At 33.2% G+C, this 17635-nt stretch overlaps 2 protein-coding genes, 1 long non-coding RNA gene and 1 pseudogene across 4 annotated transcripts; all 4 read right to left on the bottom strand.

Moving 5' to 3' along the window:
• Positions 1 to 1981: 1981 nt before the first annotated feature.
• LOC11410600 (uncharacterized) lies at positions 1982 to 2678 on the bottom strand. The gene is made up of 2 exons (XR_003012285.2): positions 2565 to 2678; positions 1982 to 2454 (listed from the first exon to the last, which is right to left on the bottom strand). It is a non-coding gene; the product is annotated as an uncharacterized lncRNA (long non-coding RNA).
• Positions 2679 to 3368: 690 nt separating this feature from the next.
• LOC11416516 (transcription factor GTE1-like) lies at positions 3369 to 5665 on the bottom strand (annotated as a pseudogene).
• Positions 5464 to 8428, bottom strand: LOC112422142 (transcription factor GTE1). The gene is made up of 4 exons (XM_024784925.2): positions 8252 to 8428; positions 6862 to 7038; positions 5591 to 5668; positions 5464 to 5475 (listed from the first exon to the last, which is right to left on the bottom strand). Exons 1-4 carry the CDS (start codon positions 8372 to 8374, stop codon positions 5464 to 5466), a joined length of 390 nt encoding a protein of 129 aa, XP_024640693.1. The 5' UTR covers positions 8375 to 8428.
• A 1131-nt stretch (positions 8429 to 9559) lies between these two features.
• On the bottom strand, positions 9560 to 14894 carry LOC11415514 (zinc finger protein CONSTANS-LIKE 9). 2 transcript variants are annotated; one of them, XM_003615507.4, is made up of 6 exons: positions 14731 to 14894; positions 14451 to 14503; positions 12984 to 13579; positions 11786 to 12019; positions 10759 to 11057; positions 9560 to 10392 (listed from the first exon to the last, which is right to left on the bottom strand). In XM_003615507.4, the coding sequence occupies exons 3-6, from the start codon at positions 13551 to 13553 to the stop codon at positions 10263 to 10265; spliced, it is 1233 nt and encodes a 410-aa protein (XP_003615555.1). In that variant the 5' UTR covers positions 13554 to 13579; positions 14451 to 14503; positions 14731 to 14894; the 3' UTR covers positions 9560 to 10262. The 2 variants fall into 2 exon arrangements, with proteins under 2 accessions (XP_003615555.1, XP_024640281.1); XM_024784513.2 differs by lacking the exon at positions 14451 to 14503 and having other exon boundaries at positions 14731 to 14892.
• Between the last annotated feature and the right edge of the window lie 2741 nt (positions 14895 to 17635).

The raw sequence follows: 17635 nt of genomic DNA, 5'->3' as shown, positions 1-17635 counted from the left end.
ATCCAAAAAAACAGTTAAATAATAATTTAACTTTCACATAATATCTTAACATAGCAGCGGAATATTAGTTCATTAACCATAAATCAGTTTGGCACGCAGGCCCCAATAAAGTATCTCAAAAGAGTTAATCAAAACAGAAATTATCATAGCAGTTCACGTAAAAGAATGAAGCATGTTATAGCATATAACCCCATCCCGTTACGTATCAGAGCGACCTAGACCACACAGAGAAGGCAAGGCCACTCACGACGGCAACTGCACACTAAGCACGATCACCTGCAAGTTACCCATACGAAGAGCAACATTTTCAAGCAGAAGGGGTGAGATTTCATAACAAAATAACATTAATCAATGTAACTGCGAATCATAAATTAACATCATAATCATTTCTTTAACAACATTGCATAATTGCTAAACAGTTATTGCGTAATCATATATCCAATTATCATGAACAACATAACATAATTGATAAACACTTATCACGTAATCACATATTCAATCATTATCAACAAGGCATCTTAATCATGACAATGTGACAATGCTCTTAGACTCCTTATATGCATGTGGTACCAATCGTCATCATAAGTATTAATATACTTTAATCGTGCGGAGGACAAAGCTCCTATAAAACGTGCGGAGGACAAAGCTCCTAATAAACGTGGTGAGGACTAAGCTCAATGATATGCTATGCATGGACTCTTAACAACAAAACACCGTAATTCAACATATCAACATGCATCCAATAATTTGGAGCTAAACTTCATCATATACCATATGCACTTAGTTAAATAACGGAAGCAGCATAAACAAGTCACATAACAAGATGATATCATTATATCAACAACCAATCATTTGCATCATAATTAACTTTCATATCTTACATGATTGTACAATACATTAATCATGCTTAATTAACGACAACATGTCTTAAAGGCTTTACAGATTGCATTAAACGTCATCATTAGGTTTCATTACCAATTAGGGGTTCACTCTTGATCAACACGTGCGACACAGATCGCACAAACACTCAAGCATCTAAATTCTAGTTGTGCTCGCGAGGCGAGAGTTCTTACTCGCCATGGCGAGTACCACTCATCTTCCAAACTAGTGTTGTTATGGGTTCAATCTGATCCTACATTCATTCCTAATCAAAACTAGGTATGTTCAGGCACTCTAAGGCATCCAAGGTCCAACTAAAAAGGTCGAAACACAAAATATGACATGCTCTCTGCCTAAGCTCGCGAGGCGAGGAAGGGTTGTTCGCCGTGGCGAGCGATGCCAGAAACGCTCGCGAGGCGAAAGGAAAGGGCTCGCGAGGCGAGCGATGAAGTTCATCACTCGCGAGGCGAGAATCATCCCTCGCCAAGGCGAGCGATGAACAGAAGCTCGGGCAGAATACGGGTTTTCTCGAAAATCCATCAAATAACATGGTTCAAAGCCTAATATTGATTCCATAATCCATCCTAAACATGTTCTAAGATTATAGGACGGTTTCTACATCAATCTAATCAAGTTTTACCGTTTGATCATCAATTTTTAGGGTTTTGACCTAATTCCAAAATTTTTCTAAATCAATCCTAACTTTGTCAATTAATCATCAGAATTACAACAATCAACTTGATTGAATTATTAGTCTCACCCTTACCTTGTATGAAGAAATCGCAGCCCTCTCTCTTGGTTTCTCTTCTCTTGGCTTTTTCTCCAAAAACGTACGTACAACAATGTTTTTCTAAAAATTAGGTCTTCCCTATTTATATCTCTTCTTAATTACTTATCTTATCTCACTTTCTCCCCCAAAACTATCTAGAATATCAAAACAGCCCTTAACTAAATATTTTATATTATTTTCAAATCTTTATTTTATTTAACAATAAAATAATTCTCATATCCTTATCAAATCTTCCAAAACTCATAATTCATCACGTCATCGATCAAATCATCATAAATCATCAAAACATATCAAAATCATGCATATATTATATAATTATAATATAATCACCTAAACTCAATTAAATAAACGATTAAACGAAAGTGGACGTTACAACAATTATCATGCCATCTCTGGCGGTTCTACATACATTGGCTTCAATTAGTGTGAAATTAACATACAAACCGTGAACAATATCGTGGCCAAAGGACTAACAATGAATTGTGCATTAGACTAAAATCAAGAACCATGATTTGCCACATAAAAGGAATCAAAATTCAAAGCACAATGCTTGAAGGGGCACTCTGTTACATGTTCAGCTGACATCACAATTTGGATATCCTTCACGGTGAAGGACGCATTCCCTTCCAAGTTTCAAGCTTACTTCCAATTCATTGGATCATTGGATTATGGCTTTGGTACAACCTTCTTTCTCTTATAGGCCCGTACACACCACATACACACTTGATGAAATAACACATTTCTTTTAAAGGAGACGGACACATATTGTATGGACAATCAGAATCCTTAAAACATAAAAAACCTAATGTAAAAAAATAAAAAATAAAAATCAACTAACATGGAATAAATATTGCGTACGAAATAAGGAAATTTGTAAATAATAAAAGTAGCTTACCTTCTTCAATAAAAGATAAAAGTAATTTATTGTCGTCATTCTTTGCAACATGAAAAAGAGAAAGAAAAATAATCAAAACATTAACAAATTTGATAATTATAGTCATGCATCCCCTCTTTGAATGTAACAAATGATTTTATCATTTTATAATTTATAGAGTTGGTCTTCTCCTTACACCAACAAAATAACTTTTAGCCCTTATGAAATTGTAAAATAAAAAAAATAAAAAAAAAACCATCATAAAATTAGAATAATTATTGAATCTCTCTTAACTACATTAAAGTATTGTGTTTTTTTTTTTAAGGAGTTAAAGTATTGTGTTTGTCACTTTAACACACTTTGTAAAAAGATCACATAAAAAAAACTTATCAATCATAAGACTTCCTTTTGTTTAATTTAATAAATTTCGACTATTTAACCTTTTATGATAGAAAAAGAAAAATTATAAAAAAAAAAGGAATAATATTATTAATGAAATGCTATAAGCATCTTTTCTTTAAATAAAAGAAAGGAAAAATTATATAAAAAAATAATAATAATAATAATAATAAAAGGAATAATATTGATATCCGTTGGCAAAGTTATTTGTAGAAATCATGCACCATTAATAGGTGATAAAATTTATGCATTAATCGAGTGTATTATTAGATCAAAATCAAAGTTAACTACAAATGAGACTAATTTGAACTACTGTTGGTTTTGTTATCATCAGTTTTGGTTGCAATTTTGATTCATAGGTCTTGCATTTAGTATATTGTAGTGACAATTTCTTCAAAACTTGTACATGTGAAAGTTCAAATGGTATTTCATTTGGTCAAGGAATGTTTGTCTCATGGTATTAGTTCTTCTTTGTTTATTTGGCCCAATAATCCATCAGCTTGAAATCCACAAGTAATTCTTGTGTGGCAGACAGGATGGTTTTCTACTGCCTTCTTCAATTGAGGGACATGGAAAATAGAATGTATGCGTGCTGAAGAATGAAATTGTTGTTTAAAACCGGTGACAATTTCTAAAAGTTAATGAATTTCTAAGAATGCATCAACTATTTCAATATTTATTTTCCCTCATCAAGTGGCATAAATTTCTCTACAAATATGTTCAATATGTTCAAAAAATATTGTCAAACAAGAAAAGGTTAATGTTGTCTTCATGCCTCGTTGAGCTTACAATGAAAGGTTTCAAAAGACCTACCGGCATGTCCAACCTATAAAGTTTTTGAGCATCAACCTCGACCAAAACTAAAACACTACCTTATTTCTCGCACAGCTGAATCACAAAGTATGTAATTTTTTGTCCTTATTACATGTCTTCGGCAAGAGAATCACACAATTCTCCTCTTTTTGGCATTGTTTTTCATTTCCTCGATGTTGTCTTCATGATTAATAACGCTTGTTCCTTCTTGAACTTCTAGTGTGTTTTTAACAAACATATGCAATCTAAACAATGTGTAGTCGCTCTGTAGTATAATATGCTAATGAAATTAGTAAGTAGCTAAATAACACTTGCTAAACAAAATCAAAACTTTTATAGATAAGATAAGACAAACAAAATTAAAAAATTAATGAAAGCAAACAACATCAGTAATTCAGTATCAATATATAATATGACAAACCTGAGAATCAAGGTCAAGGGTCACCATATCAATACGATCTTTGAAATTTGGATTGCTCTCTTTAACTATCTCCAATGCCTTGACGATGTTATCAGGAGACAATTTGGTGAAGGCATTCGCAAGTATTAATTTCTCCGGATGTGACAGTTTCCTGAAGTATTGTCAACCACCGAACAATGCATAATAAGCAACATAATTTCATAACATCACCAAAAGGAAATCAATAACGAATTCTCAGTTGTCTTTAGAGGAACAAACTAATGGGAGACTAGGTGCTATAAAACTCATCCTGATTTCTTGCAACAAGAGAATCACCTATTTGAAGCAGTCATGCAACCAGGACCGTCAGATCAATCATAGTTTCAACTCTGTAATCCAAGACTAAAATATAGAGTTGAAATGAGGACCGCCTGATCTTAGCTAGACAATTCAAATCGATGACAGCGTGACTGTGTGGATGCATGAAATCTAAATCCACAAATCTCCTATCATAAGGGGGTTCAAGAATCATTCATTGCGGGACTAAGCACTAAACTAACAGATAATATGTAGCACTAAACTATCATTCATCGAGTGACTCTTTACAGACCTGCACTGTGAAATCGCTGTTGTTTTGAGACTTCTCAAAGCCATATCAACCTTAGACAGCTGGAACAACAAAAGTTAAATGCACAAATTAACCGTCTGAAATACTTCTTCCAAGTAACATACATCATTAGATTTTAAACACAGCTCTGAAAAAAAATAATGAACCAACCTCAGTGCTTAATTCCCTAGTCATATTGGCATAAGTTGCTTCTTGAGCAAGCCTTTTATTCAATTCCTCATGTGCTTCTTCCTTTGATAGGTCACTCTCCTGAAATAATCAAATAAAGCAAGTTAATATAGTTACAGAAAAATATTGCATAGGATGGCTGAAACCACTGTTATTTCTATAAGTGCAACCTCTAGAATTGTACATAAGCAAGTTTCATTCATCAAAAACAAAGGAAAGTATTTGGAAAAAAAAACAAATTACCGCCTTAGCAACTTTAGGCAAAAAATGCAGCCATTACTTCTCAAATTTTTCCAGCAAGGTCTTAGCCATCACATGGACATCATTCTTTTCATCATTGTACTTCATTGCATTCTTAAAAATCAGCCTTACATCAGCATATATCTCCCTCACGTTCTTATAACCAGAGCCATCTTTAGCCTCCATTCTTATTTTTATAGTACTAAAATCCATAGGCTTCTCAATGATCTAGGAAAAGAAAAACAAATGAATTGTTTTTGGTATAAGACTGATCAAGAAAATATCTAAACCATTTCTCAAAAGATGTTCAAGTTTCAAATGTCATTTATGTAATGTAATCAAGATGTCTATAGTCCAAGTCAATGGAAAAGCTTAAAAATGGAATGAAAAGAAAATTACCTGATAATAGTCATACAGCCCAAGACCTTCAACATCTACAGGATCCAAAAATGGCCACGCCCATTTATCCTTAGCTATCTGAGAAAAAGAAAAGGCATCGCTATTGAGATTTTAAAGAAACTAGGTGAAATACTTCACAAGATTCAATTGAAAAGAGAAGGTTAATCATTGCAAGTGAAAAGTTAACAAATCCCTGCTTTATTATTTTTAATGAAAGTAGCATTGTAGAAGATAATAATCTTATCCATAAAATCAATATATCTTCTTGCAATAATTTATTTATTTATGTACATATAATGGTAAATCAGCGTTGTCAATCGCGGATCCTGGAAAATAATGGTTTGTTCAAATTCCGCTACATAAAAGTGCTATACTACTATAACTGTTATTTGACATATTTTGTACTAAATAGCATATCACAAAACGATGGTGATATGTTCAAATTCCACTCCACTATAGCTACTATTTAACAACACCGGATAAATATAGCTGAATGATAGAGGCTGAAGTAATATATAATTGGTCATGGCAAGCAGCTTCACTACTGAAGATTTTGTATGCAGTGGACAATTAGGTGATCAACGAAAAAAAAAAGATACTCTAAAAAACTCCTGATACATTTACACCTTAAACTAACTTGCTCATATATAACCCTTGTGACATGATAAACCACAAAATGCTGTCTACCACTGAAAGCTGGTCATAGTTCTTACAATACATCATACAAGTTTCAAATGTCATTTATTGAAGTAAGGTTTTTTCCTTTCAATTCTGAGATATTGAAAATGTCAAAAGTAATCAGTACCGTTTAAACATAAAAGTTTGAGTCTGTTAGGAATCCAAGAATTGAATGGAATAGAAAGAACACTTTATTTAAGAAATATGATAGACGAAAAGAGAATCTCTCCTCCAACCGTTTCCCCTTCACAATAGAGAATACTCTATTCACAATTACCATATTCCAATCATGCTCTCTGCCATTTGTGTTATAACAACCTCAACTAGCTAGCTAGCTAACTAACTTCTATAACAACTCTTGACTAATTTAACTACTCTAATTTCCTTTTGTTCTATAATCCTAACCAAGTCCAATTCAAGAATTCAAATAGAAGGAAGAGACATAGGTTAGATCATTTTGATCAAAGTGAGAGTGTACCCAATTCATGCCTGTGGAGACACATGAATCAATCTTAATCTGAAATAATAATAATAACAACAGCAGCAATAATAATAATAGTAGTAGTAGTTATTGCAGAAGTACTTGCACTTGCCTCATTGAATATTTTGTTAAAATTGTGCCTCATCTCCGCTTGCATATCTTCTGAAGCACGTTTCAACGCCTTCTTAGATCCGGTAGGAGGCTTCTCCCTGCCTTTGTATTTGCAATCATTCTGTTGAACATCAGTGGATTGGTAAAACTGCTCAACATCATTTACTTGCTTCCCAAGCTGCATTCAATACACGACACATTGTTCAAAATTCAAACTTACACACACGACAATCACAGCAATGCATAGCAGCAAATTTATTCTGACGAAGTGTACACTAACTGTGTTATAGAAATTAGAATGCAATTGGTGAAAAAGCAAATGAGATATTGTAAGAAAGAAAAAAAGGATGTTGATTCATTCCCCTTTGGATCAGAAATGCTAGATTGGATAACAAGATTGCAATATGATAAAAATAAAATCCCAAAAAGATAACAAAATTACCATACTTGCACATTTGCAATACCAATTTAACCTAAAATCTATAAATAAATTGATCAAAAGAAAACTACAAATAATTGCTTAAAAAGAGGGCAAAACTTATAATTAAAACTTAACACCCCCAAGAGTTTTTGAATCATAATTACTATCAGAAAAAATTATTGATGGACTGAGTTAAGAAATTAGAACTCAATTTTTACACTGTCATTCAACTTCATACAGGGAAAGAGAAAAACTTACTGACATGGTTCAATGGTTTGGTTTGTTTCAATGTCGGTTAATTACTTGGTTCAACAACATGATCAAGTAGAGCAATCTGTCTATAGCAATGAAATTATTTGCAAATTTATATAATCAAGAATGTTGGTTTGTTACGTTTGTCAGTGGAAAAAAGATTGATTACAGTCATGAGAGAGGATCAACACAATGCTTGGTCTGAGAGCACCAATTTGAATGTGGTGTCTAGAGAAGAAGGATGGCCATAAAAATGCCCACAGAAGTGAGTGGGCTGAAATGTAGACTGACTTGTGTCGCAAGGGAGCGCGATGGCATCAAAAACCTGGCGGAAATCCTATCAGATTGACAACTGAGAATATGAAGCCAGTCCCCAGGCTTCATATTCGCAATGATTTGTTTCGACGTCGGTTAAACATTTGTTTCTTGATAGCAGTTTGCTTTGATCCAACGTGTTGGATGGAGATCAAATAACCTAATTTTAACTTGACGAAATCGAAATGAAAATATGAGTTGTTTAATTTTGGAACAAATGCCGAAACCCTAGGGTTTGTACTGAGACAAGAAACATTAACAATAAAAACATTTAGAATCAAAAAATTGAACAAATAATTGAGCAATATGATCCAGAGCACATTTTGTGCAATATTGATGAATTGGTGACGACGATAAAGAATGATGAAAAGAGAAAAATAAATGAACAAGAAATTAAATTGACCTTGTTAACTTGGGAGTCAAGTTGACTGAGAAAATGTCTATAGCGGTTTAAATCTTCAGTTGAAATATGTTGTTGATTAGGATTCATAGCCATATTGATTGATTGATTCAGTGATGATTGCATTGGTGTAACTTAATATAAGTGCTATATATCGGTTTATTCAATAGTCGCAATCAAAAGACCGCGTCCAAGTTTTGAACCTCGGCAACTAGATTAATAGTACTAAACCACTTTTACATGTTTTCACTTGTCATGTATACGAATACGAATTTATTGAAAATATAAATTGGTACACATTTCCCTCAAAAAAAAAAAAATGGTACACAATCTCTTATTTTTAAAGTAAAATTGTATACGATGTTATTATATTTACAAGAAATGTTTGAAATATAAATCAAACGATTGAGCTTAAGTAGTTAATGAGCTCCATCAAAAGATCCGAGTTTTATTTTTGGATGGAATAATTTTGTCAAATTTTACTTACCTCTTGGTCGAACTTCGGATTATCAGACCATGGATTAAGGGGTTAACATCGAAAAAAGGAATTATTTGAGAAAAAATTCCTTTATTATGATTAAAGTAATTTATTATTTCTTCGTATTCTAAAGTATTCAAAATAGCCTATGTAAAAGGTTAAAATATAAAAAATAAAAAATATTGATATCTTTTTATATTATAACTTAGACATTTGCACTAAACCTCTGTTTAAATATGCGATTGTAATCCACATTTTTTTCCAAAATCACGACAAAAGACAGTTTTAACATAGAAGCTCATATTGCTTTAGAGGAGTGTTATTTGAACAACCATTTTTGTTGACAACTTGTGGGACAACCTAAATATACAAAGAAATATGAGTATTGGCACAAAAATCAAAGCAATAGAGAGAGAAAATAAAAACAAAATGTGAGTATGAGAGAGAGAAAGTTGTCACAAACGTTGTCAAAAAATTGTTGTTCAAATATCATTTCTCATTGCTTTAACATATAAGTTCTTATTGCCTGCTTCTTAAAATCAAGGTAGAATTGCATTGGATACTGCGCTGATGTCCTTTTGGGGAAACCAACACCACATCTTAAAATACTCAAGTGTTTTGGGAGACACCAATACGTACGTTCATTTTTCGTCAAAAGTTCGACATCTCTTCTAAATCGAAGGAACTACAATGATGTTAAGTTTGTGAACCTTTTGCATTGCATTAAGATAACTTTATATTTGAAAAAGTACAAACATAACTTTACTAGTTAAAAAAAGAACTAAACGTCAAAAGAAGTAAACACTGAATGAAGTAAAAAACACAAGAATCCATACTTTAACATACACATAATTTCTGACAAATAGTTGCAGTTCTTTTAAAGAGGGTTTACAATTGAAGAATACAAACATTGACCCAAACAATACCAACAAAACTTCTACCAATACATGTTCAACCTATCATCATGATAAATGACATCCTATTCTTTACATAACCTTCAAATGTACAATTTTCATTTAAGTGACTATTTAGCAATTACAACTCCATCTACATGTATGCAAAACAAAACATTATTTTCTACAACAGTAACACTTATCATGCCATCTCTAGCAGTTCTACATACATAGGCTTAAATTAGTGTGAAATTAACATGAATAATGCAAACCGTGAACAATATCGTGACCAAAGGACTAACAAAGAATTGTGCATTAGAATAAAATCAAGAACCATGATCTGCCTCATAAAGGGAATCAAAATTCAAGGCACGTTGCTTGATGGGGCACCTTGTGACATGTTTAGTTGACATCACAATTTGGATATCCTTCGCGGTGAAGGACGCGCGTTCCCTTCCAAGCTTATACTGCCATTTCATTGAAATATGACTTTGTTACAACCTTCTTGAAGATATTATAGGCTCCTGCGTTAAATCAGACGGTTTGTATTTGCATCAAATTTCATCCATTCTTTAGAAGAATATACTACTCTTTTTGCTGAGTGTTTCTTTCCTTTCATAGGACATGGTTAAAAAGTGTGCACTCAGCAGCTTCTAGTTTGACTCAAAGGGTCATAGTCGTATGTTTCCCCAGCTTTGACGAACCGGCCTTTCACACGTTTTCTGACATCAGCCCTTGCCTTCCGAGAAGCATATCTTACTTTCTTATCAAACCTAAAACGGCATTCATCATAACTGATAAATCAACTATATAGCAAGTAGCAACCAAGCTTTGAGATTATAAGTAAATCTAACATACTATTTGCTACTTTTTCTGTCGCGTATTACGTGTCTCATTTGGAATGTGCACACTTCTAAAGAAAAAGATTACTTGTACCAATTTTAAATGCAAAAAGGTAAAACAATGAGAAAAGGTGAAACAAATTAACGACGACAACTACTAAAATTAATAATAACCACATGCTGAGACCACAACAAAAACATGAGCAGATGACAGCTATCGTTACTTTTACGTCAACCACAGGTAAAATTATATCAACGCCGTTGGATATGTAAATAGTATCAATACAGTGAACTTACTTTCGATTCTTTTTCTTTTCCTTATAACGCATGACAGCATTGCTGCGATTAGCAGATTGAATAGAATTCTCGGGGCAAGGAGGACACCAGGGAGGCTCCCCTGTGAGAAGCATTGAAGAAGTACCACACTCTTGATAGTCACCAGCACTAGCATCTTTGTTAACGCCAGAAAATGAAAGGTTTGATTGTCTTTCCGTAAAATAAATAACCGGTTCAGTTTTAGTACTTAATATTGAATCTGCAGATGCAGCATTGCTGCATTCTGGTTGGATAGCACTAACAAACCTTGCTGATGACCCCTAAAAACAGAAGTTTAGGTACGATAATAAGTATAAAATGCAAGAAATACAAAACCTTTAAACTAGGATCCCAAAGGAAACTAAATGTTCTCTCTGTCAAATATGACTTTCACATTGTAAACATGAAATCACTTGAAAGTGATACTCGTACTCGCTTAAATGCATGCAGTTTATGTGAGTGAACATAACAAGTAAACCTTCAAACGAATATAAAGGACTTAAGGAATTGAAATACAACGATAACTTAAGTTAATATACTCACTATCACCAGAGATTGGGAGATAACAAGAATTAGTATACACAGACGATGAACAGACTAGAAAATCAGTCGCATAGAACTTGATCTCTCTGCAATGCACAGGTGCACATCTCTATAGGTAATGGGATACACAGTGTTGTCAATCACAGATTGTTGAAATAGCAGTTTGTTCAAATTCCACTACGCTAAGTGCTATATCCACTATTTGACAACACTTAATACCAAATAGCGTATAGCGTATAGCAGAACAATAGCAATTGGTTCAAATTTCGCTACACTATTGCACTGGTATTGGACAACACTATGAACCAGTGGCAATTTGTTCAAATTTTGCTACACTATATCACTATTGCACCAATATTGGACAACACTGAGGACACTTTACTCAGTTATGTGACATGTAACGGTAAATCTTCGATAATAGAAAAGCCAAAGTTATAGCTAACAAAGGACGATGAGATTTGAGTACCTCAGCAGCAAAAGCACCTTGACAATTTGAATCACCAGCACTAGCAGACATGTCTTTTCTCTCAAATAAGCTATTGATACCACCATTTTCAAAAAACTCTTCAGAGTGGTTGAGAGCAAAATCAAAAAGTTCCGAATAGTTCTCAAGTTCAAAATCCATCTCATCTATGTTGAAATCATCAAGCAACTTATCATCTTCACATAGTGCTGGAGCCTTTCTACTGGGACATAGTAACTGCAGATTCAACATGACAGGTTAAATAAGAAAGGTAAAACTTGTGTAACTCATTTCACTAAACAAGACAAAAGAGAGAAAAATCATATAAAATGTCGTCGTCATTAACAAGTGACCGTCAATGCATGTAAGCCGCAAGGCTATGGTTTCTTTGCAAACATATCATTATGCCATCTACTGTCATCAAGCTGCATAGAGAAAGAGAGAAAACATAGATACCAAACCCAAGAACAATTATACATGTACGTAGGTGACGGAAAAAATTGCATATATTTTGCGACCACTTAACATTTCATTTCACCTATCAACAAAACCCAAAGACTACAATTTGAGATGACATAATTACCGTCACCCGCGAAAGAGAGATCCTCTTAGAACGTTGAAATGCAGAACTGAACAAGACCATAATTACAGTAACTAATTCAGCCTAACGAAATTCATATAAATTACATACTGGAGCATTTAAATTATTTTCAGCACAATCAGACCATACTTTTTGAATCGAATTGGCTACTCTCATAATCACATGGACTGAAGGTACTAAGTTACTAGCATGCAAGCTCACCTGTTCCTGCTTTGAAGTTCAAGCTACTGATAAATCAGGAGTGCTGAGAATTCTGTGAACAAAATACAGACACAAAACGATAAAGGGGCAAAACTAAGGCATACCGCAAAAAGAATCATTTGACAAGAAACTACTTAGATATGTATATTGTAACCATTAAACAACTAACACATAAAAAATAACTAATTCCTTGCAAGCCTGCAATTTAATTATTGTTCAGTTGTTAGATTGTCCATCACATCTAATTAATAGTTTTGATATTATCAATAACTTAGAGGGAAAAAAACAAACCGTCAAACAAATTTCCACAAACAATTCATTCAGAGAAACTTTGTAATTTCATTGAATGCCGTTGTGCGACAAACATATTGCAGTTAAAAGAAAATCATGAAGCTATACCTTAGGCATAAATTCATTGGAAGATCCGGGCGCCTGGTCCAAAATACGGGGTTTGGCACTTGACTCGGGTATTGAAGATGTGTCGACGCCAGATTTGTTTTTGCTTGGAAGGTCGGCCACTTGAGCTGAACCAGACACATTCTTGCTTTCTGGAGGAACCCTAGCACTGTTGTCACTGTTCTCATTAATGCTCATCAAACCGAGTTTATGTTCACATGCTTCACCCGTAGAAGGGATGTCTGAGAAAAAGGGCCATATTGAAGAAAGCTCGGAAGCTGAAGGACAGCCAGAGAAGCAATTGATTGATTGCCTCTTGTGTGTTGAAGAAGATGGATTGGTACCATGAGCTGACCAATCACAGTTCTGACAAAGTGAAACTTTCTCTTCAACACACCTCACATATGCAGGTTGTAAATTACACCTCTCGCATACAAGTGTTCTTGAATGACGCTTAGAAAGTTCGTTAGCAGAATGAACATTTCGATCACACGACAAACATAAGGAAGCAGCATCAGAGCGGCAGTACACCAAAGACCTCTGGTCTCCGCAAAAATCACATAAAGAACCCATCTTTAAACCACACGCTGTGCTTGCTCCTTAATTTAAACAAAACAATTCCACAATTAGTAATGACCAACACCGAAAAATTATCCTTCTTATCCCAAAATATAAAATATTGAAGCTGAACTATGTGGTGAACTTTAAAAGTTGTGAAACAATGTGATAAAAAGGGCAGCATAATTTAGTTCTGAAAATTCAACTTCTGCCAAGGGATACTATTAATAAGTTAACAAACATGATATGAATATATATACTCAGAAATAACTGATATATGCATGTCATTACATTCAATCTCTTCCATTTTCTCAAATTATTACCCGGAGTCAATGATGTCCCTCGTGTTTGTGTCGGTGCTTCATAGTAACTATAGGTGCTATGTCGCCTAAACTAGTAATTTATGTTATTGGGATCTTCAGTATGGAAACAAGCAACCAATATCAAACAAGAACATTAAAGAGACATCTCCAGAAAGAAAATATGATAAATTAGTATATGTTTGGATTGACGATGACTTTACCAAAATCACTTTATTCCACCGTGATTTGGTACAATTTAAGCTTCAACAAAACAATAACATCGCTGTAATTTTGTCAAACTCACGATCAATCCAAACATGACTAATTAAGACCTGATAGTATTCATGTAAGAACTCCCAAAGGAAAACATGAATTTATATTTTGAAAATAAAATTAATTTCATAAAACTAATTAATCATTTTCAGGAAAATAAACCAGAGACTTTTTTCCTCAAATAAAAATGCATTTCCATCATTATAGTAGAAAAAAGTCCACCAAATAAAAAATACAACCACAATTTCATTACAACATCTATCATCAGACAAAGCAAAAATAACAGATCAGTTCTCAACAGACCAAAAAAAGTCAGAAAGGTTAATAGAACAATTACCCTTTATGGAAAATTTCAACTTTTCCTTATCTCAAGCAAACTCCCATAAGAATCTTCATGTCAAAAAAAAAAAAAAAAACACATAAACTTCAAAACAAATATTTAAAACATAAATAAATAAGAACACGTGTGTATTTGTACGAAAAATGAAAGAGAGTACAAGATCTATAAGGAGGAAAAGGGTGTTATTACTTTTTTAAGAAACTTTATAAATTATATATTTTTTTATTACTACAGAAACTGAAAGTATAAATAAGAACCCTAGAGAAGAAACACTGACCCTATTGTTCTTCTTTGTTTATCTCTCTTCTGTGTGTTTATGTTGAGATGGATTGGATAGAAAATAGTTAGATTATAGATTAGATATGGGAGGGTTGGTGTAGGTGTGAGATGAGAAGAATAATGCAAATTATGGAGTTTGTTGTTTGATGTGTATGTGTTGGTAATGTGACATGTCACATTATGTAAGTAAAGTTGATAAAAAGTGCAACCAAAATAGTTAATGAGTGGGGCCATGTCTTTTTCTTGCTGAACTTTTTGCTTTTTCTTGGTCCATCCCATAACAAAAGCATTAAAATCACGGTTATGTTACAACTATTTTAATCGAGGGTTTTTGTTAACGAGTGCTCTTGGGAGGATATTCTTTAAGGATTTTAAAGAAATAAGTTTTTTAAATGTATTTATTTAAAAAATTAAACTTTCAATTTCCAATGCATTGAATGCGCATATTTTCATAAAATATTACTATTTTAAAATTTTTAAAGAGTGCTCTAAAAATATTTGTTAATATTTCCCTTTAACTAATTACTATTGATTGATTATTTGGTCTTTCACTATGTATTATTGACCAACATGAGGTAAATCGTGTTTGGTTACTATAAACTCAAATTATTTAAATACATACTCAAAAATAGACATAGATCAATATTTTCAATTAGGGATGAGAATGAGTCGGGCTTTGCTTAAATATGTCAGATCTAATTGAAAAAATTAAAGTTTAAGTTTGACCTATTAGCAGGTGCGGATTTGGACTCAAAATGTTACAGGGGCAAAAAAAAATTGTCAAATTCAAATAATTAAATAATTCTAAATTTAATAAGAAGTTATATTAAAAAATAGTTGTAGCAATCAAAATTACAAAGAAAATAATCTATTTTCCATTTGTTAAAAATGAACTAAAACTATATCGTTACTAATTATTTTAAGAACATCTATTTCTATATAGGTTACAGGAGATGAATAAAATGTTCTAGCATGATACCTTGCATAAAGACGGGTGAACGTGTTGCGCTTTTTTTTTAAAAGCAAGTCACAATTGCGTACAAATTATATTAGTAAAAAAATATAGACACGTGTATAAACATTAAACAGCTAAAAAAAATTGGAAAAAAAAGCAAGAAAATGACCTAGGCTGGTGTGGCACTTGCCACACTAGGCCTTGAAGAGATCCCTCCCTGCCTATTAGGGATGGCAATTGGACCCAGGCCCAATGGATACCCGCATAAAATATCCACAATGGGTAGGGTAAAATCCCGCTATCATGGATCTGGGGACGGGTCCGGGTAATACCCACGAATTTTAATGGATATGGGCACGGATAAGGATACTATACTGCCCAGCCCCGCACCCCGCATATACATATTTATTTAATATCATAACTAATTTATTTATTTTTAGTGTATAGTTAAATAATTTATTTAGCTATTTAAGCCTAAACTAAAATCTAAACCAAAAAACTGCTTAATACAATAACAACTCCATCCTGCTGGTGTACAATATTTTAGAGATATTTTAAATGTTTTTAATTGGACTAAATACTACAATTCATATTATTTTATAAGTTAATTTTAAAATATTTTGACCATAGTTTTATTTCAATTGTGATGTTTTTATTATCTTTTCATAGTTAAAGTGTGGGTAATGGGTGCGGGTATGGGCACTTAGATACCCATAAGGTATGGGGAAGGGCACTAAAGTTGTTGCCCACGAGGGTACGGACACGGGTACGGGTAATTTTTAAAAATGCGGGTATGGGGATGGACATTATAGTACCCTACCCATTGGATGCCCATTGCCATCCCTACTGCCTATTAGCCTATCAAAGGCTTTATTTTAAGCTTGATATGGCCTGCTAGCCTGTTTAAAAGCTAATTTATAATAAATTAACCTGTTTATAAAAAAGGTTAATAAACATATATTGTTTTAAAAGGTTAATAGGTCAATAAAATTTTGTAAGGCATGTACATCAATTTTTCCCCTACTTTATATATATATATATATATATATATATATATATATATATATATATATATATATATATACACACACGATAAAATTTGGTAGAGCTATCACATCCATTTTGTAGAGTTGATATGTGTGTATTGTATACTGTAGTATATATAATTACACATATATGAGCCGGCTAGATAGGCCTAGTATGCTTTTCTATAAGCCTTACTCTAGCCTATTTAAATTAAGGCTTAATTACACCTTTGGTCCTCGTGTTTTGGTCTACTCACGAAACTGGTCCTGCCCTTTTAAAACAGAACAAAATGGTCCTTCAATTATCATTTTTGTTGCATTTTTCGTCCTACCCCCCATTTTATTCTCCAAAAACGTAGAGAAATGACAGTTTTAGACATACCTCATATGCTCAACCATGAAATAAATAAGGAATAAAGCATGTGGGTACAAAGAATCCACTTTATTCAACACACTAACCAAAAAAATCCTAATTTCTAAGATATGTTTCAAATTAGAATTTTTTTGGTTAGTGAGCTGAATAGAATAGATTCCTTGTGCCCACATGTTTTTTTATCCTTGTTGATTTCATGGTTGAGCATATGGGTAGGTCTAAAACCGCCTAAAACTATCATTTCTCTGCGTTTCTGGAGTTTGAAAATAGGAGGTAGGACGAAAAATGCAGCAAAAATGATAATTCAAGGACCGTTTTGTTCTGTTTTAAAAGGGCATGACCAATTTCGTGAGTAGGCCAAAACACAATGACCAAAAGTGAAATTAAGCCTTAAATTAATGAGCTTTTTAAAAATCTTAAGTCTAACCTGTTTAATAAACGAGTTAGGTCGAGCCGAGCTTTAAGTAGACCGGGCCATAGATCCCTGACGGATGGTCTGGCCTATTCTCACCCCTATTTTCAATAATAATAAAATTATTTTTTTCTTCTT

This window comes from Medicago truncatula, chromosome 5 (assembly GCF_003473485.1).
Source record: "Medicago truncatula cultivar Jemalong A17 chromosome 5, MtrunA17r5.0-ANR, whole genome shotgun sequence".
In the NCBI taxonomy this organism is placed as follows: Eukaryota; Viridiplantae; Streptophyta; class Magnoliopsida; order Fabales; family Fabaceae; genus Medicago; species Medicago truncatula.
The sequence above is the reverse complement of the archived record's forward strand: the minus strand, read 5'-3'. Positions and strand labels throughout refer to the sequence as shown.